The 21,687-nt window shown below is 40.8% G+C and overlaps 2 protein-coding genes across 2 annotated transcripts in view; one reads left to right on the forward strand and one right to left on the reverse strand.

The window, feature by feature from the left end:
• The window catches only part of Ly96 (lymphocyte antigen 96), a 415,901-nt gene that overhangs the window by 253,830 nt on the left and 140,384 nt on the right, over positions 1-21,687 (forward strand). The window lies entirely within an intron of this gene.
• The window catches only part of Ube2w (ubiquitin conjugating enzyme E2 W), a 62,991-nt gene continuing 48,493 nt past the window's right edge, over positions 7,190-21,687 (reverse strand). The window contains exon 7 of the mRNA XM_087897279.1: positions 7,190-7,317. Coding sequence (XP_087753405.1) covers positions 7,301-7,317 — 17 coding nt within the window. The 3' untranslated portion in view covers positions 7,190-7,300. The remainder of the gene's footprint in view (positions 7,318-21,687) is intronic.

Genomic DNA, 21,687 nt, shown 5'->3' on the forward strand with positions numbered 1-21,687 from the left:
CCCTCTCCCATCACTCACAAATTAAGACAACGCCCTACAATTTGATCTTTTGGAGGTATTTCTCTCAGTTTAGGTTCCCTCCTTTCAGATAACTCTAGTTTGTGTGTCAAGTTGACATAACTAACCAAAACAGTGTGTGTGTGTGTGTGTGTGTGTGTGTGTGTGTGTGTGTGTGATCATTGGTTCATGCTGGTGCCCACAGAGACCTGTGGTTTCATATCTCTCTAGAGCTGGATATGCAGTTGTGAGCCACCTGACATGGATGTTGGGAACTAAACTCTGGTCCTCTGTAAAAGCGTTTATCTCTTTAATAATTGTCCATAAAAGTTTATAAAATTGTAACTTTTTAGTGAATCCGTGCCTACATATTAAAATACGTAGTGACCTTATTGATCTCTTTTAGCTTTTATCAGAATAATTACACAAGCTTATTTCCAGCTTCCATTCACATGAGAGACTGCATTCCTCCTTTGACTCTCAGGAGAGTATGTTTGCAGTCAGTGTGTTTCTTGGAGGTAATTCTTAGTTGGGTCTAGTTTCTTGGATCTATTCAGCGAGTGTGTATCTCTTCACTTGTGAGGCAAGGCCATTTATGTTTAGTCATAACATAAATGAGACGTTATAAATTCCTGAGATTTTTAGTTTTTTTCCTTATTGTTTGGATTATTGATAGCCCCTTTCTCTCATATGGGTATTAGCAGTTTTCTAGTTTACTATATTGGGCATGATGGATTCTATCCTAACACTTCTTTGTTTATCTATTCCTCTTATAAAATTGTTTTCCTGTGATCTCATGATTTTAATCACTGTCTTCTCTGTGTAGTATTCTTCTGTAGTGCTGGCTTGGTTGTCATGAACTGCCTCAGTCTGTGCATCCTGAAGTTTATTTCTAGGCCCACTTTAAGAGATAGCTTTCATGGCTGAAATAATCTTGGTTCTTGATTGTTTACTTTCCTGACTTTTAGGGCTCTCTGACATCATTCAAACTTTTCCACCTTCATTAGTGAGTTGGCATTTTTGTTTTAATATTAAATCTTCACTTGAAATTTTTGACATCTTGACTATATATTATGGAAAAGGTTTTCTTTGGTCAAGTCTATCTGATATTCTAAATGTCCCTTGCATTTAAATGCTTATTACTCAAGAAATTTTGGTTGCCATTTCATTGATTAGATCTTTATGACTTTAGTGTTTACCCAGACTTTTTCTTCTACTTATGGATTCTTAAGTTTTTTCTCTTGATATTTTTTTTAAAAAATTAATTTTTTTTCAATTTTTAAATTTTTTTTCTTGATTTTTATATCAGAGCTTTTAGATATTGTGGTCAAGTTCACTTACTTATTTTATTGAATTTGGATGTTGACTCAGCAAATTCAGGTTCCAACCCTCCTATTATTTTCTGGCCCACTATGTCTACTGGTGATGCTTTCCACTGCTGTTTCATTGTTTGTTTCTAATTTGATTCATTGAGCTTTACATTTCCAACACCTCTCCCCCCATTCTAATTCACTCAATTTTCCTCCCATGATGCTCTTTTTCATCCATATTGCTGTCTTTTGTTTGTGTATTTTCTCATCCATTTAGCTGACTTTTCCCTCATTGTTGCTGGCTTTCCTTCCTAGATCTTGGACAGAATTCCTCAGCTTGTCTGTATACTCTTTCATTATCAGAAAATTTCTACAATCTCCACTTGGTGTATCCAGTATTTCAGTATCTTTAAGTCTAATAGCTGAGGGTTTATCATCTTTGGCCTTACATGTCCAATACCACTCCTGTGATATTGTGGTGCAATTTGTGAGTATGTTGGTTTGGATATCATTTCCAATTTGGAAGAGTTGTTTGGGGAGGGTCCTATTCCTTTTTTAAAGTTGATATTAAAGGCCCACACCAACTATGCCCACATTCCCCAAAAATGGACTAAAAAAAAAGGGGGGGGGAAGTGGTGCAGGAGAATTGTCTGTATTCTGTCAATCATGTTTTAAATAAATGCTGATTGGCCAGGCAGGAAGTATAGATGGGAAAACCAGTCAGGAAGTAGAAATGATGCAAGGAGAACAGGAGAATTCTGTGAAGGAGGAAGTTGATTCCTCCCATTCCTGCCCAGATCACTGAAGCAGCAGGATGTGATCTGTCCCACTGAAAAAGGTACTGAGACACATGGCTAACATAGATCAGAATAATGGGTAAATATAAGTCATAAGAGCTAATAAGAAACCTGAGCTTATGGGCCAATCGACTTTATAACTTATAGAGAGCTCTGTGTGATTTTCTTTGGGGCTAAACAGCTGTCTGTGGGAACCAGGCAGGACAGAAACCACAACAAGCCAGCCCTTCATGTTACAACCATGTGTATCCTGGGATCAAACTCAGGCCATCAGGGTTGGTGGCAAAAGCCTTTAGTCACTGACTCATCATACCAGTCCACCACTGGTTTATTTATCTATTGAGTTCCTTAGTTGCCTCCACAGTTTGGCAATTTTGAATGAAGTTATCTATTTGGGTACAGGTTACTACATGGACATAGAAGTTAAGAACTCATTTGAATAAGTACCAACAAATGGAATGGCTATGACACACTGTGGGAATATGCTTTAGTTTTGTAAAAAACTGCCAAACTGAGTCCCATAGTGGTTCCACTAGCAATTAACAAAGAGTTTCTGCTGAACTCAGACCTTTCGTCAGCATTCGGGTGTCACCCAGGCTCCAGATTTTAGTTAATTTTAGTAAATGTGGGTATGGTATTCCATTGCCATCGCAGTTTGCAATCTCTAATGGCGTACCGAAGCATACTTTATTTTGAATTTAAAGCCAATATTGATCTTATTTGTTTAATTCAACATAAATTCTCTGCGAGGTTACACATGACAAATAGAATTCTATAGTGAGCCAGGCAGTAGTGGTGCACACCTTTAATCCTAGCACTCAGGAGGCAGAAGCAGGTGAATCTCTATGAGTTTGAGGCCAGTCTGGTCTACAACACGAATTCCAGGACAGCCAGGGCTATACACAGAGAAATCTTGTCTCAAAAGCAAAATAAATAAATAAATAAATAAATAAATAAATAAATAAATAAATAAAATGGGAAAAAGGAGGAAAAAATAATTCTGTACTGGCTTTTAATGGTTTTTTAATTTTTTTATTTTGTGCTCCTGTAAATGCGGCAGTTTACACGGTGATTCATGGGTTTTCTGTCCTGGTTAGCTGGCTTATCCTTTCTTATACAATTAATACTTTATCTAAATCACTGTGGCACACGGTTAAAATCCCAGTACTGGGGAGTCTGAGACAAGATGATAGTCATTTTGAGTTTGCATGAACTACATATGAGACCCTGCTTCAAACAAATGAAGAGAGGTGTAGTCATCACATTAACACAAGTCTAGTTGACTTGTTAGATTATTTAGATTATGTTTTTAATTCATTGCACATAATTTGATTTAAAATATTGATGGCAAGATAAAAGGTTTATAAAGTCCAATCACTTTTTTTGAACGAAAAGTCAAGCATGTCTTGAGGTTGAATATTTAAGAGTCTTCTGATTTTTGCCATAAGTTCATGCCAATGAACTAAGATTTTTGCAACTTTTTAAATATGTACTGAACCACTTTATTGCAATACTATAAGCAAAACATATGTTAATAGAAGTAATGATTCCTAATGCAAGTAATCTCAACTGCAGTAGTTTGAATAGTAATGGCCCCCATAGACTCCTGTATTTGAATGCTTGGTGGTGTGGGAGAATTGTCTGTATTCTTTCAATCATATTTTAATTAAACGCTGATTGGCCAGGCAGGCAGTATAGGTGGGAAAGCCAGACAGGAAGTAGGGGTGGAGCAAAGAGACTGGGAGTATTCTGGAAAGCAGGAAGCTCCCTCCGTCAGTTCTGCCCAGACCACCAGAGAGGAAAGATGTAAGCTGCTCAGTTGAGAAAGGTACTGAGCCGTGTGGCTAATATAGATAAGGATAATGGGGTAACATAAGTCATAAGAACTAATAAATAGCCTGACCTAATGGGTCAATCAGCTTTATAACTTATAGAGATCTCTGTGTGATTGATTTTCTCTGGGACTTGCCAGCTGTGGGGTACTGGGTGGGAACAGATACCCCAACAAGCCGCCCCTCATGTTACATATGGTGCCCAGACTTGGATAACTGAATCCACAGAAAGCCTGAGAAAGTTTGGGAAAGAACAGAGTAAAGCATGTTTTCTTGGTAGCAGCAATTTCTCAGGTCTGCTCTGCTTGCTAGAGGCAAGCAAGCGCTCTCATCTAAGAGAGGCTTCCTGACTCAGCTTTAGCTGCAAAACTTTGTAGTTGCTTTAGGAGGTCCTGCCACGAAATACTTAAATGGTGTTGATGAAAAGCTGAATGCATGCTTTTCGGTTTTCAGCCATAGCAGGAAAAAAGCTGTGCTGTTTTAAAATGCCGGCTTTCTGGGCTGTCCTGCCAGGGCAATCTCTGACTCTTTCAGGCAGGCAGTCTGACTGAGTGTGGTCTGTGAGCAGACTGCTGCAACTTGCTTGCTGGCAAGGACCTTGAAACACCACAGAGTTGTGGCAATAAAAATGGCTACAGCCGGTACCTCCGCCATGAGGTTGGAAATCTAAGGAATGGGCTGGTTCGAGCCATCAAAGCCACGGCTTTAATCCTCTCCAAAAAGACTCATGTAGTCAGAAAGATATATAGATATATATATAGATATAGATATAGATAGATATAGATATATATAGTAAAGAGAGATTCAAAGATGAAGAAAACCTCTAAATGGTTTACAGTGTGTTAAAAATATATGCAGGCTAAAAGTTAAAGTTCTTAAAGTTAAAAAGAAAGAGAGTAGTTGGGTGTAGTGGTACACACCTTTAATCCCAATGCCTGGGAGGCAGAGACAGACAGATCTCTGTGAGTTCAAGGTGTGGTAGTACACGCCTTTAATCCCAGCACTGGGGAGGCAGAGACAGTGGATCTCTGTGAGTTCAAGGACAGCCTGGTCTACAGAGTTATTCCAGGACAAAGATATATACAGAGAACCTGTCTCAAAAAGCCAAAAGTTAAAAGAAAAAATAAAAGAAATAGAGGTTAAAATAAAGCCACATGAAGATGGAAAATACACAGAGAATCTTGATACTGTATGCTATTATGCTCTCTTTGAATTGTTTAAATGCTGAGGAAGGAGCCACAGCTGCTAAAAGATATTTGCTTATAAATGCTGCAGAATTAATCCAAGATAGGTATTTTGAAAATACCTTGGCTTCAAAATTGAAGTCAAAAGGTATGTTACTTTGGAGAAGAGATTTTGCTTTTGTTTCCACAGAAAACTAGAGGCTCTGGATTTATTCAGAGTTAAGAAAAATCATTTTTGACCAAGGGAGACTACCTGAGAAATCTCCGGTAGGAACAAATGGCCCAGATGTCTGCGTTCTTCAACCAGAACAGGTTCAAGACTGCTGCCTGAGATGATTGAGACTCACAGGATACTCCAGTCAGAACTTGATTATAACTCTAAATTTTCTTTAGGTCCCCATAAGATCATCAGCGCCCCCAACCAGCAGGAAGTAGCCTGAAATACTATGCCCACATTCCCATCAAATTGACTATGGGTATTTTCCTTTGTTTAAAAAAAAAGAGGGAAATGGTGTGGGAGAATTGTCTGTATTCTGTCAATCATATTTTAATTAAACGCTGATTGGCCAGGCAGGCAGTATAGGTGGGAAAGCCAGACAGGAAGTAGGGGTGGAGCAAAGAGACTGGGAGTATTCTGGAAAGCAGGAAGCTCCCTCAGTCAGTTCTGCCCAGACCACCAGAGAGGAAAGATTTAAGCTGCCCCACTGGAAAAGGTACTGAGCCATGTGGCTAACACAGATAAGGATAATGGGGTAACATAAGTCATAAGAACTAATAAGTGGCCTGACCTAATGGGCCAATCAGCTTTATAACTTATAGAGATCTCTGTGTGATTGATTTTCTCTGGGACTTGCCAGCTGTGGGGTACTGGGTGGGAACAGATACCCCAACAAGCCGCCCCTCATGTTACAGCTTGGTCCATAGGTAGTGGCACTATTAGGAGGTGTGGCTTTGTTGGAGTAGGTATGACCTTTTTGAAGGAAATGAGTCACTGTGCAGGTGGGCTCTGAGGTCTTATATGCTCAAGCTAGACTTGTAGGTAGTCTCCTTCTGCTGCCTGACAACTGAGATAGAGAAATTTCAGTTCCTTCTCCAGTACCACATCTGTCTGCACGCTGCCATGCTTCTCATCATGATGATCGTGGACTAAACCTCTAAAAATGTAAGCCAGCCCCAATTTAACACTTTCCTTTATAAGAGTTGCCATGGTCCTTTTATCTCATCTCAGCAATAAAACCCAAGACATCAATTATCATAGAAAATACTTCAATTTTTTGTTAAAGATTTATTTTTGCTTTATGTTAGTGCTTTGCCTGAATCTATGGATGTTTGTGCACCACAAGTGTGTTGTACCCATGGAGGTCAGAAGAGGGTGATGGATCACCTGGAACTGGAGTTACAGAGTGTTATGACATCAAAGCTGGGCCCTCTGGGAGAACATCCATTGCTCTTAACTGCTGAGCTACCTCTCCAGCCCCTACAAGAAGTATTTTAAGGTGCTAAGGATTAAACCCAGGATCTGGGCACAGTCCTAATGCTCTATCACTCACTACAACCACAGCCCCACAACAAGTGTTCAGAAAGTTGGGTCTAGTTTACACATTTCAGCACCAATCCTATCAGGTACTCAGTTTCTTAGAAAACACTGGCTGATACAAAGAATAGGCTTGTCATCAAGTAAAACAAAGTCTACACAAATGGGCTGGAGAGATGGCTCAGCATAAGCAATGCTTGCTGCTCCATCATGAAGTCTGAGTCTGGATCTTAGTATGTGCACTGGGCAGATCACAAACACATGGAACCTAGCTCCAAGGGACTCAATACTTCTTTTGGCCTCTGTAGACACCACACACGTGTAAATAGACTCTCACAGACACATTCACCCATAAATACACAAGAAAATATGTTTAAATGTCTACTAGACAAAGTATAACTGCATTTTCTGAAAGTTCTAGAAGTGAGTGTGCCTTTATCATTTATACAATTCAGTTGGCATCCTGTGTTTTACTTTTCTATGAAGGTTTACCACAGACTAGGGAAGATTAGAAAAAGTGCTCATTTATATCTGATTGCGTCTTTGCAGGCTTTATTGAAGGGCTGAAACATCACCTCACATGCAGCCTCTGTCTTCAAGCTGTTAGACCCCGGGGGTTGGGAACTTAGCTCAGTAGAGTATGTGTCTACTGTGAGCAAGGCCCTGGGTTAGAGAAAAAACAAAAAAGAGAAACACAATTCGAATATGAAATGTTTTGGCTATTGAGAGATTTCCCACTAATCTATAAAAGCAACACAACTACACTGCATATTAGTGCACATACCTGGTAATTTCAACACTAAGAAGGCTAAGGCAGAAGGATTGAGAGGAGAGGCCTAGCTGTGTGGAAAACACTGTCTTAGAACAAGTCACAGGAAAGACTGTCAACTAAAATTTCACATTTATTATAAATAGGATATTTTCTCTTGTCTGTTTAAAAACTCTATCCTTTCTGCAAAACATGAAAACTTACAAATCTTTCTATTCTTCCCTTGATACAGTCTCCTCTGCAGGCATTTATGCTACTGAGTTACAGTTGAAAATTACTTTTGTCTTCTGTTTTCTTGAGTTGTTTGAAAACAACATCACAGTGCTTGTAACCCAAGCCACCAGGAAGTGAGTAAAGCAGTCCTCAAGCTTGGCTCCACAGAACAGCTGAGAAAAGGTCACTGTGGTGATATCTTGTTTGTATAAATAAAGCTTGCCTGAAGATCAGAGGGTGGAGCTAGCCTCTAGCTAACCATAGAGGTCTGGAGGTTCATACAGATAGACAGGAACTGATAAGGTTGGGCGGAGACAGGAACTGTTAAGGCGGGAGGAAACAGGAACTCAATCTCTTTTCAGACAGGAAGTTGAGAGGTAAGGTTGCAGTGGGTTGGCTCCTTCGTCTCTCTGATCTCTGAGCATTTCCCCCTATATCTGACACTGGACTTTTATTATTAAAACCTGTTAGCACTCGTGCTACAGGCATTTCCCTAGACTCTGAATCCTGGCCTCTCATTCCATACCTTACTGGAAAGAGACTAGGTCAAATTTATCAGGGGCCTTGAGTACCAGCCTCAGTACCTTCTCAGGGCTCAGAACTGGATGTCTATAGAAGGCTAGGATCTGAGGGTAAAAAATTAACTCAAGTACATTACCTCTGCATCTTCTTTATTTTTTGTGCAAGAGAAAAAAATGAAGTGAAGGGGGTATGGAGGAGAGGAAGAATAAGAGGAAGGGGAAGAATAAGGGGAAGAAAGGAGGAGAGGAAGGGGAAGTAGCGAGGAGAAGAAGCAGAAGAGTAAGAGTAAGGGCTGATCTTGACGAGATTTCTAGGTTTTATAGACATAGTTGGAAAATTCCATAGGACAATGATATGCATATCAAAATCACAAAAAGGGCAGGTAGAGCCTGACAAAGCAACACTCTGGAACAGGTGGCACCACCCAGGAAAGAGCCAGCATCCAAGGGGAAGTACCTGACATCCCAAACCATTAGATAAAGTTACTAAACATCCCTGAATCCTGGATTCACTCATTCTCCTCATCTAATCTCTTTTGTACTAACCAGCTTTGGGGACTCTCAGATTTGTTTGTTAGCAAATGTGGGGCATGCTGCCTTCCTGCTCAGTGCCTGTCTTCTATAGAAATTTCTGTGTGGTCTGTTAGCAGGTAATGTAGGATTGGCTCTATGAAAATTTGACTGCTAGAACCAAGAGTGAATGGCATCACTCCAAAGTCTCCTGGTGTGGGGGGAATGGAGCAAAGTCACTCCACTGCCTGTGAAGAGGTTACTTTGCTAAGGTGTTCTGGGAATGAATTCCATTTTAAAGGGAAGAATCAGGGCTTCACAAGGTTTCCACAGATATGGCAGTGACTTTTTCAAGAGACAAGTATATTCCCGTAGCTCTGCAAAGGAGTTGTTGATGTGTGTGTGTTCACACCAATTCCCATGGATCTGCCTATTGGTCTGTCAGCTGTGCATTCCCTGTAGTCTTGTGGGCTCCAACAGAAATTAGCCAAACACTCATCAATATTCTATCAAACAAAGCAATAATGCATTCCTAAGGAGACAGACATACAGTAAAGCCTCGTCATCTTCTACCTCCAAGGGGCAAAGATGAGCTCATGAAAGCCCTTTTAGCCTTATAGACAGAGAAAATACTTGCTCACATAAAAATTTAACTTCAGATGCAATGCCAGAAACGTAAGGAGGAGGGTATAAATGGGAAACTCTATGGTTGAACTTAAAAGTTATACCTCTTGCTTGTTTAATCATTCACTTAATAAACATATGCTAGATTCATTTGTAGGAGTTAATTGTGCAAGCAACTGGGATTTTATGATCAATTAAGTAAATTGCCAGGACTTGTCAATTTTCCAAAGGTACTGACTTGTTCCTGTTCAGTTGGATGTATTCACACTCAATTCTTCTTATTACTAGGAGTTACTGTTCTAGTCTCATCTGGTGGTGCAGGCTTGAAATCCAAGTTACTCAGTAGCAGGAGAATGACAAGTGCCTGAATGAACTACATGTCTCATAATAAAAACATTTTTTGTTTCTGTTAATGTAAGGGTTGGAGTGGGGGCTGGTTGCAGTTTGATAAGAGTGAGTATACCGGGCCTGCATGAGTACTTAGGTTCAACGACGCTACTGAAAAAGACAATTATTTTCTGATATCTCAACTGCATTCACACTTGGGAACTATCATTTAAGATCTCTTGTTGCTACTTTCTGAGGAACACATATACTCATGCAAAATTACAGGTATTCCTCCAGAAATCACTTCCGTGTTCTCACTGACATTCCCAAGCTGAAAAGTGGCCAAGTATCCCCGTGGTGTGGCCTTCCTGCTAAAGTGTCTCTGAAGAACAGTTGTCTGTAAAGTACAAAGACAGTGTCTCTGAAGAGCTTATGGGGCGCTTGCTGCGCCCACTGGCAAGAACACAAGCTCTTAGACTGAGGGTCACTGTTCCAAGACCCATGATGCGCTCTTCCTCAGAGACAACGCCTCTTCGAGAGGCCTCTATTTCAAGCACATGCACAGCATTCTGGAAGATGCCCACATCTTGAAGTTTGACAGCTTCTCTTATTACGAAGACAGCTACCAATGAGCTCAACGATTCTAATGACCACCTCACTAACATCTTATTGATGGTCTTCAGGTGTGCGGCAGTTTAAGCAATGCCCCTCAGCATCTCAGGTATTTTGAATACTTGATCCCCAGTAGATGGCACTGTTTGGGGAGGTTTAGGTGGCGGGTGCAGCCTTGATGGAGGAGGTAGGCAACTGGGGACAGGTCTTGAGATTAAAAGGCCAGAGTCACTTCTAGTTCACTCTGGTTCTTTGCTTGCAATTCAAGACGTGCACCCAGCTTTTTTGTCCTAGCCATTGTGGACCGGAAGCCCAAACAATCTTTATTCTAATAGATCAGTGGTCATGGCGCACTATCAGAGCAACAGAAAGAAACTGATTCAGTGTGCCATCTTACAGAACAAAATCCTTTGGTGATTTTCCGACTTCCTATACTTCCATTCCAGCAAGTTCTTCAAGTCTTTTTATTTTTCTAATGTCTTCTATGACAACTCGGGTATTGAAATTGGTTTAGTGTGGGCAGATTTTTCTTCTGACTTGTAGGATCCACTTCAGGGAGTTTGTACCATGCCCTGAGCACTTCCCTGTAATAATTTCTTGTGTCAAGTCTTATGTCCTAGACACTGTTCAAGCATCTATAAAACCCAGCCCCACATAGAAGCCCCTGGGTGCTAGAAACATCAGTTCAGTGTGTCCTGGATGCACTGTGATGTGACTTAAACCTATAGACCTGACCAGCAGCAGGGCAGACGGTGAGGTAGGACCCTAAGAGATCTCGGAAAGATGTGGATATACTTTAACTAGTGAGGCAGAAGCCACCCCCACAAGCCAGAGCACTTCAGAGGACTCAAGAAAACCAAAATCTTTGGAGCTATGCATCCAAACAACTTCGTCCTGTGTGTCAGGGCCTCAAGTTTCCCCAACCTGGGTCTTAACCTTTACGTAAAAAATCTGCCTCATCTGGCATCCAAGCATTGATGAAGCTGGGTATCTTAAATCCTGTCTTCAGCCTTTCGTATTGCTCACAGGGACTGAACCCAGGGCCTTCTACATGCCTGGCGCACACTACTGCTGAACTATATCCCAGCTCCAGGATTTTAGTTTTTCCTACACTTCTGTGAAAGGCAACTTTGGCAGCTACCCAGGTCTTCTGTTGTTCAGACTTGATAGTGTAACTTTTCAATATCCTTTCATAGGAGATGCTATAGATAAGATTCTATTTCTCTCACCACTATTATGTTGAAGTTCAAATTCCCAGTATGGTCTCTCTCTTCTCTCTACCAATGACAAAAGTCATACAGGCACACAGCGACAGTGGCTAACTAGAGTCCATGTGTCCATCGTTGTCCATGCTCTTTAAACATCATACTGCTGAAATTAGTCCCTCCCCTTTACTCCCCCCCGCCCTGCTACTATAAGCTTTCTTCCAAGTTACCACTGATAGGTTAGTTGTTGTTCTGTGACAGCATCTCATATGTAGCCAGCCCAGATGGGCCTTGAATTTGTGATCTTCCTGCCTCTGCCTCCTGAGTACACAGATTATAGGCACTGGCCGCCCATACCTGTCATTTGTGAAAGTTTTAACAAGGTCACAAGATACCAGTGGCAGGGACTTTTCAAACGCCGTCTGCAATATGTGATGAGTCTTTATGAGGCAGATAACGAGTGATCATGTCCAAGTCCCAGCTTACCTTCTCCTTGCACCACACTCGGTGCCAACGGTGCTGGTCTGGCACCTCCAGGAAGCAGACACTGCAGTTAGGAGGGCGAGAGGACTGTTAGTTTGTGAAAGATCCACAAGTCTGAGCTGGAGAAACCAAGCCACAATGGAGATTTGAAACATGAAGGGAAGCACAGGAAAGCCAATTTGGATCCTAAAGGATATTAACTTTTGTCCTGCCAAGAGCCCAGGGACAGCTGAGGAACCCATGTCCTGGTAATGCAGCCGCTGTGCCAACCGCACATCCCTCTGTGACACCTAGTTCTCCTACATGTAAGAAAGTGAAATGTGGAATTCAGCCCCTCAAACAGAACTGAAATAACCATTGGGGCCTATAGACCAGCTGTGCCTGAAAACCCAACATCTTTTGAAAATTTTTAAAAAAGATGTGTTTGAATATTTTGTCTACATATACTTATGTGTACCACATGCATGCCCACAGAGGTCATAAAAAGACATCAGACCCACTGGAACTCAAGTTGCAGATGGTGAGCTATGATCTGAACCCAGGTCCTCTGCAAAAGCAAACAAGTGCTCCTAACCTGAACCATCACTCCAGCCCAGAGATCTTTTTTAAAATAAAGCAATTAGTATAAAGAAATGGCTTGAGTGGTATTACTTAGGTTTTGGGCAGACATTAGTACGATAGTTACATATTTATACAACATGCTAAGCTGCAAACATGAAAAGCATGCTGTAAGCATGGCCTTAGCTAAGAAGACGTAAAACAGACCTGGGCATGTTCTTGCTAGGATGAAGAGCTCGTATACAATTGCATACGGAACAGAGAAGCAGCAAACAGAACGGGATCACCAAACTAAGAGCATGCTTTAGAACAAAATACACACAAACCCAGCTACACAGGTAAAGTTATGGCACGTAACAAAAATCATGTGCACTAATGTCTCCAAGCTTGTTTAAAATGGCAAAATCCTTCTAAACCAGACTTACGTTCTAAAACAGAATGTCAATATGCAATGTAGTTAAGTGTGCCATTAGGTACCTGCAGGAACTCCTGGAGCAAAGCAACAACTTAAGAAGTTTCAACGCACTCATATATTATTTCACTAGTAAGATTAATCCTTGTTACTGCATGACGTATCTTTGAAAAATCTTGAAACGAAAAACAACGATCAAAGTAATTGATTATGTGACTGCTGCAGGAAACTAGGGAGGCAGTGTCCCCAGCACGGCTGAGGTCCCAGGGACTCAAGACTAGCCTTGTGACTGGGTGACACCGTTTCAAAAGGGACACTAAACAAGCACCCAAGAGAGGTTAGTGAAGCTGTCCTCTCTGCCATGAAAGTCCTGAGATGTAAGCAGTTTGAGTTGGGCTCAGCTCAGCCGTGGAAATGAAGGCTACGTCTCCACTTTGGAGATGAATGAGCCGCCTACCTGGTTCCATCCTGCTTCTCCAGTCCCCTGCAGTCCACCCGCCTCACCATGGTACTCACCTTCCCCTTGCTCCTGTCCACCAGCCTCTACACTTCTGACGTTGGCTACTGTTTCTCAGATACTGGCACTGACAGCAGCTTGTGTGTGCTTGCGCACGTGCGCAGGCGAGGGTTTTACTTTTCACAATGTACAGCTTTCTACTTACTTCCCTTATGACGTAAGCCTTTTCAAGGTCTGTGTCCTTTTCTATGGACTTCCCTACTTGGCCAATGAGACAATCTGCTCAGCAAGTATCTGTTTAATGTGGGTCAGAGTTAAGACTCACCGTTCCCAGAACGTATTGAGTTTAAAACACCTACCTTCTTATCTATGAATAACTCAAGGCAAGCAATTTGCCTCTGGGATGGGGTAGTGATATGATAAACACTTCTTCAAATGGGCAAAAACAATCAATAAATTAATGATTCAAGAGCAAATTTCTCAAGACTCTGGGACAAGAAGGGAACTGTTCAACTGACTCCTCACATGGTGGTCTGAATATTTTTCTCAAAAAGACAGGATTAAAGCTACAAACATAGTGCACAAGAGATGGCTCATTGATTAAGAGCACTGGCTGTTCTTCAAGAGGTCCTGAGTTCAATTCCCAGCAGGCACATGAAGCACAAGTGCCACTGGATCAGACACCCTCTTCTGGTGTACAAAATACCCATATAAATAAACAATTCTTTTTTAAAAAAAAAAAGATACAAGTATAATCAATTCAAGACACATTTATTAAAAACCCAAATACTTAGTACTGTCTCTTATGGGCTGAGATCACCAATACAACTGCAGTGGTCTTCCTATGATCAGAGGACACGGGACACAGGACTGAGAAGAGGGAAGACAGGACAAGGATGACTTGCTTTACTAGCTGAGTGTAACACAACCTTCGGGTAGAAAAGCAGATGCTGGGGCCCAGGGATGGCTCAGCTGGCAAGGCCCTTGCTGCTCTTGCAGAGGACTTGGATACAGTTCCCAGTACCGGCAAGCAGCTCAGTTAGGGGAGGTCCTGCAAATCCTGCAGCCACTTTGATTCTGGAGGGATAGCGCTTAGCTTTCATCTGCCTTTTGTGACTGCTACCTTTTCTCTCCAGTACCTTCTGTTTGAAATATGTAAATCTTATCTGATAGTTTCCTAAGGGTTCAGGGCCTATGCAAAACCTTGGTTGTGGGAGGACTGGCAAACTAAGATGTCTCTTAGATAAGGTTCTGGTACTCGGAAGCTGACTCGCTAAAGGTGTGAAATGTGGAACAATAAAAAGTCCTTGCTAAGTTACGCGTCAGTCCACCAGAGGCTGATGCCCTGCTGCTGGACAGACTAGAACACCATCCTTGGAGTGCTGTGTCTTCTTTCCATGGACCGGCGTGAACCCAACCCGATTACAAAGGCTCACAATGACTCAGAGGTTCAGAAACCCTCACCTGCAGGCACTGCCCAAACATGCACGCATGTATGCATGCATGCATGCATGCGTGCACACACACACACATGCACGAGTGCATGCACACACAACAGTCAAAATAAGCCTATCCCCATCCCCACAAGGTTTCCTTGTGTAGCCCTGGCTGTCTTGGAACTAATTCTGTGGACAGACTGGCCTTGAACTCACAGAGGTCCGTCTGCCTCTGCACCCCTATTGCTGAGATTAAAGGTGTGTGCCACCACTGCCCTGCTGATACTTTAAAAAACAAAAAAAAAAAAAAAAAAGAGAGAAAGAAAAAAAGAAAAAGAAAAGCAGTGCTGGGCCTTTGATCCAAGAACATTAGGAATATATAATCTTATGTTACTACGACTTTGGAACAAGGCTTGGTAGTGGCCAAGAGTAGCCTGGGAAGTCTAGGCAGGTGATGGACACCCATAAAGACCAAGGAACTGGAAAGAGAGGGAGATGTTTTAAGGCTGGATTCACTAAGACTTGATAAGAAATGTGAGAACAGACTTAGTGAACTGTCAGACTCTTGGGTAGTCAGAACAGAAAACAATGGCACTAAATTACAACAGCAAAGATAGAAATTTGCTTTTATTGGAGTAAGAGGAGATTCCAAGTTTGTTCATGCTGAGTCAAATATATGCAGGACACAGGTAGCCATACTCGGGCTTTTGCCCAGTGACACACATCATCTCCAGTGTCCTCGGAGGTGAGGTAGACGTGAAAGGTACTTCCTACCCTGGAGTTTTACTTTCCTTTCCCTAAGGAGAATTACTGGTGTTCCTTACTGAAAACGGCACACGGGTTCTCATGTATGCACCTTGCATTAATCCAATAATACTTTTTAAAATAACATAAGCAATCAAAAAATATTTCAAAGGATTCCCACCAAGGCAGAAACAGAACACCCAGGCAGAAGCAGAATACCGTGGCTCTGTCCTTACCTATTCAAGTACACAGCGCTGACCTTTCAACTCGGTTGTTTTAATTGGACTTCAGGTTGCCTTTGTATGAATGCACTACCTACCAGTGGAAGGACATTAACAGACTCACATATATATTCACAGCAGTCTAAACTAGTGGAGAAAAGTCAGACCTACTGTGGGAAGCAGTAAATACTTTAAGGATTGTGGAGAATGGCAAAGTAAAAGCAAGCTGCTGCACCTGTCTGGCCATCTACGGAGCGAGGGGCTAGGGCTCAACAGCAGCGTGCTGACAGAGGACTAAGGTGTTCACAGACAAGCAGGTCTCCTGAGGGAAAAGAAAGTTCAGGCTTACTTCTCCCCTCCCTGCCTGTCTGGAGTGATGCAGCAACAGCCCTTCTGCTAATTTCCTTCTCTTTTCTTGTAGCTTCAAGAATCACTCATCTTAGTTGACAGTCGGTATACTCAGAAAAGCATCCAGGAATTCTTTATATTGAGGTCTTGTTAACCACAACACGTCTAAGTTAACAACGTCAGACACATGGCAACTGTAAGTGTCCAGGTCTCAATTTCTAATTCCCAAATCTTCCCCTCCCCTGCCACTCATGTTTTTGCCCCACCCCCACCCCAAGACAAGAGTTTCACTATGTAGCCCTGGTTATCCTGGAACTATGTAGATCAGGCTAACCTCAAACTCACAGAGATCCGCCCGTCTCTGCCTTCTAAGTGCTGGGGTAGAAGGCATGCAGCACCATCCCCAGTATACCCTGTCACTCTGTAGTAAGAGATATGCTTTGTTCAGTTTCAAGATCAGGGGCTGAGGCTAGGCAGGAGACAGCGCTGAGCTACATCTCCAGTCCTTTTCAGTGTGGGGGAGAAGGTCTTAGTTAATCACCGGGCTGTCCTGAATTGCAGATGATCATCTTCCCAGGACTGGCTTCACCGAAATATAAAGTGCCCCCACACTGAGTAATGAGCACCTGTGAAGAAGCGCTTCAGGGATGCCCTTCATGTCACACACTCGTTCTGGAAAGAGACGCTATTTGTTTCCAACATCTTTTAAAAAATAGGCTTTCATACACGAGAACCACTATATGAACTAAACTTTACATTATTATAAACTTTAAAGAACTCTATACTTATCTAATGTAGTATTCAAGTATACAGGGGTGGGGAGAGCAAATGACAACGCCTTTATTGTTAAAAGTTACTAAGTTCCATAAAGCACACAAAGTAACCTATGTTCAACTAACAAAAGGTTGGTACATGTATTGAAAAATATATAACAAATCTTAATATTTACATTCTATTTAAAAGTAGTTACTTTACATATTTTTGCAATTTTAGTTATAAAATATATATACCCGCCCAATTCAAATCCTCACGCATGAGCTTCCATTCCTAATCAAATGCACAATCTATACTGTGAACCAAATTATGGCAGCAACAACATGAACAAATTCAATTTGACCTGAACATGTACTTAATTCTTGACTACTAGGTAATTAGTTCCACTCAAATAGTTCTTTACTGTGTGCCTGACAATTTGCATTTATTTGGATTTGCTGTTATTATGAAGAGACTTGCATCTTCATGGCATCTGGTAAAAGTCTCACAATGCTTTCAGAGTTCTCTTTCAAGCTTTAAGACAGTGGACGTTTTCAGTCTTTCTACAAACAGGGACTGTGACAAGTTACGCGTCACACAAAGTCCAGAAAGAGTTTTTAGTATGCTTTCTCTTTGAGAAAACAACCTACATGATTGCATCAGCTAGTCCTGAAAACCCAGGCGGTGCGCGTGCCAAGAGAGCAAGAACTCAGTCTCTGTCACCGCCAGCTCTTCCCACGCGCACCAGAGATCCCAGGGGTGGGGAGACTTGAGTCCATCCAGGCCTTCCTTTCACACAATCAAAGTAGCACAATGCAACTTAACTGACATAAGTTTTTAGGACAATCTTATAATCACTCAGAGACCAAAAAAACAAATGTTAAGTATCAACAACTCTGGGAACTGGAATAACAACCATTACCTCACTTACCAGATCAACGCACTAGCACAGAGAGCTAAGTCTGAAAAATTCAGATTCTCTGTGCCTCTAAAGAGAATGATGCCTAAAATCCTGTCTTTGGAGTTAATGAATAATTTATGCTGGGAAAAAAGTCACCTATAAATAATTTCAGGAAAATAACACCATATCTAAATGTAAAAACAACTCAATTAAAGTGAGAAACAGTAGACTCTGGGAGAGTCCCTATCTAAAAAGAAACAAGTAGAAACCCTCCGTGTCACTATTGAGAAATTCAACCACAGCTCACAGCTTATTTCTGTCAATTACCTAATATATTTAACAACCTGCTGATGAAATGAAGTTAGGTACCAAATATAATAATGTTATTTATAGAAAGTAGTTTTTCTTAAAATTTCCAGATTTAATTTTAACAATATTCCATCCTAGATTCCCTAAGTTAAAAGAAAAAACCAAAACCTAACTTCAAAGTCAGAAAAGTAAACTGTGGAAGACACTGAGCATCTGTGAGCAGAGGGGGTAAGAGGGTGGCAGAAAGGGAGTCCTCAGAAGGAAAACAAGGGCTGGAGCAGCTGCTGCAACAGACACCTTCAGAGATCGCAACTATGCCAAGTCTTAGAGATCCCGGCACAACACACAACTAGGGAGGGGGAAGCTGACTGCCGGGCTCCGGGGCTGACTGCCGGGCTCTGGGGCTGACTGCCGGGCTCTGGGGCTGACTGCTGGTCTCTGGGGCTGACTGCCGGGCTCTGGGGCTGACTCCTGGGCTCTGGGGCTGACTGCCAGGCTCTGTCATGGTGCAAATGGAGCTCAGGGCCTCTCCAGGGCAGCTGCCACTGAGTGACACTCTCAGTTCTACAGACTAAAAATGAATCTTCAGAAAGGTACTTTTTGAAAACCAATTTACATGCAAATTCAATTAAACATAATTATAAACGTTAAGCTTTCAACTAAGATACATAAAAAACTAATAAAAATGAAAAATATAAGCAGCAGTATGAACGGTAAGACCTAGTGATACTGAATTTTTTATTTTACAAAAAGAGAAAACCAACCTTTGAATACACAGTGCCTCCTCTTCTACTCTACTTCTAGGAAGTTTTAACAAGTTTTAAATATTGCAATTCTCAAAAACAATAGGGTTTTAAAAAGATTTCATTACCAGAAATAACTTACTTACATACCATTTTTTGTATCACTCATCATTTCTATTACTTTAATGGAACAAACCAGTCACTAGGTATCTGTTTTAGAATCCCAAGAAATTACTAACCATTGCAGGTAACTAATGATATGTGTGTGTGTGTGTTTGCATATATTTAAAGTCAGAAGGAGAAAACGGTAAACCACCTAGTTACTTCTATACACTCACTGGAAGTAACAAGGATTAGCGCCCTTCTCCCGCTGGACTGCTGGCCACAAACAAGTGCCAGCCCTTCTCCCAGGGCGTAAAAATGCTCTTCCCCACTGGCTATACGGATAATTCACATTATATGTTTTTAGAAGTAAATATTGACTCCTGAAGAGAACAACAAAATCCATCTTTACAAAATTTTCCCACAAAACTGAAAATAACTTTTCTCCATAAAACCTACAGCATTCGTCTGTATTCATAAGGGCACCAAGTTCATAACTGCAAAAACAAGGAGCTGCGTGTATCGCATATGTTTAAAATGCATGAGAGACAGACAGACAGACACAGCCTTTAAGTGTAAAATACAATGTTGCAGGTTAGTACTTAATGGCGGGAATGCAGGGAGAAGGAGATGAGCTCAGTGAACCTCATATAAATTTCTTGTAATCCTGGTTATCTTTCAATAATGTTACAGCAAAATATTTGTTTTATTGAAGCCACAATTTTCCCTAACCTGAACAATGACCCAGATACACATCTTACATCTTTAATAATGTAAAAGAATTTTCAATTACTCCTAAATTCAAGGGAGTAGTGTTAGTGTGATTATTATTTATTAATAGTTGATGTTCCTATATTTTAGATATATATTCTTCGTTTCTTCACCTGGAACCAAAAGTGAACTAAAATTGTATGGTTTTCACTCTTTCCGTCCATCTCTCTGAATCTGTGTTCTAGCATCTGTACATACAGAGGTATATTAAAACACTGAATCTGTGTTCTAGCATCTGTACATACAGAGGTATATTAAAACACTGTTGTAAAGACAACTGGAGCTGGCACTTGACACTACAGCACTACTAATGCCTGGCCTGGTGTATCGATTCCTTTGGTAAATAAACATCACAGGTCACTTCCCACGGAAGGAACTTAGTAAGAGGACCACGAAGCAGAAGAGCTCCCCGTGTTGCCCCACCCTACCCTGAAAAAAAAAAACACAAGCTATTTAGTATTTTAGAGCAGCAACATAAAACATAGGAACACCTAATTTAGAGCTGTAATTCCATACGAAAAGCAGTGGAAAACAAAGAATTTAAAGATTTTTTTGTCTTAAATAGGCCAACTAACAAAACTAACAATGATCACTGTGAGAACTTATGCACATCCAGTCAAGACAGAAGGAAATGATCACAATCTTTACAAATGACCATTGCTACCTAGCAGTATAAACAGGGTCCACAATTTGGTGGCTGGCCATAGTTTTAATTATTTTTTCAAGTTATTTCTACAGCAGACATATTTTTGAAGTCTACCCACCCCTGAGTTCAGCAGTTATCTTTTAGAGTGTAAAATTATATGCCCTTAATTAACAACATGTACAAAGCTACAAAATGTCGTCTACACAGAGATTAAAAACAATTTCTAAAATATTCTTTCCCAATCATCAACTGGATGATTTTAGGGGTACATATGTCAGACCTTTCGGCCAACTGGCTTTAGATTTTAAGCCCCAATCGATGTATAGATTTACTGCAGGATATTCAAAGAGTGCAACAGTAAGGCATTAGTAAAAATGACATTGTCATAGAAACAGAGCTTGCATATGTGAAAAGGTAATTTATAAAATACATTAATTGCTTCTTAAAAAGACCTAGTAGCATCATTAACTTACATGGTACATGGTACTTAGAATGGAATCTTTCCAACAACCATTTTATAGATTAGATATAGATAGATAGATAAGACAGGTACAGACAGACAGATAGAAAAACTTCATCTAGCGGTAAGCAAAATCTTTTCAACAAATAAAACAAATTCTTCCAAGAAAACCTGTATGGTTGTGTGAGACAAATAAGCAAACATATCATTTTATGGTGTTCTTTTGTCAAAATCTTAAAATAAAAATGTCCACACTCTTTTGTTAAAACATTAAGCCTCTGTCAAAAATGTATTTCTCATTTTAGGGTACAGGATTGAAGGACAAGATGATACAAGTAAAGAAAATTTACAAGAAAAAAACTTGACAAAAGTTTTTCAATTAAAGTATCGTAACATTCAAACAACTTAAAATGTAACAAAAGAAACAAGATTACAAACAAAAATGTTTATGGATTTCCAAACATAAATAAATGAAATAGTGTCTAGGCAGTAGGGCTCATGCTGATGGCTAGCAGGAAATGACAGAGTATAATATACTTGGGTGGGGGGGGACAGGCCCAGATGATGGGTGGCAGTAATTTAAGCATCACTGCCATTTTTTACTTCCAAAATAAAGCCTTGGTTAAACCATTCATACCCTATATTATTCACACCTTCACTTCAGAGATTGAGGACTATATACAACAAATGAATTTATTTTCACCACAGGGATAACATATTGTACCTCTCTGCCAATGTTCCTTGAAAACTTTCCATGTCAAAACAATTTGACAGCAGATAAACAATTAAATAAATACACAATGATCTTTCTTACGGTCCTTTAAAGATGCATGTTATTGCATGCTGTTAGCCTTAGGATCACAGTGCATAGAATCCAAATATAAACAGTTGGGGTGACTTTCAATGTA

Source organism: Myodes glareolus, chromosome 16 (assembly GCF_982192425.1).
Source record: "Myodes glareolus chromosome 16, mMyoGla1.1, whole genome shotgun sequence".
Lineage (NCBI taxonomy): Eukaryota > Metazoa > Chordata > Mammalia > Rodentia > Cricetidae > Myodes > Myodes glareolus.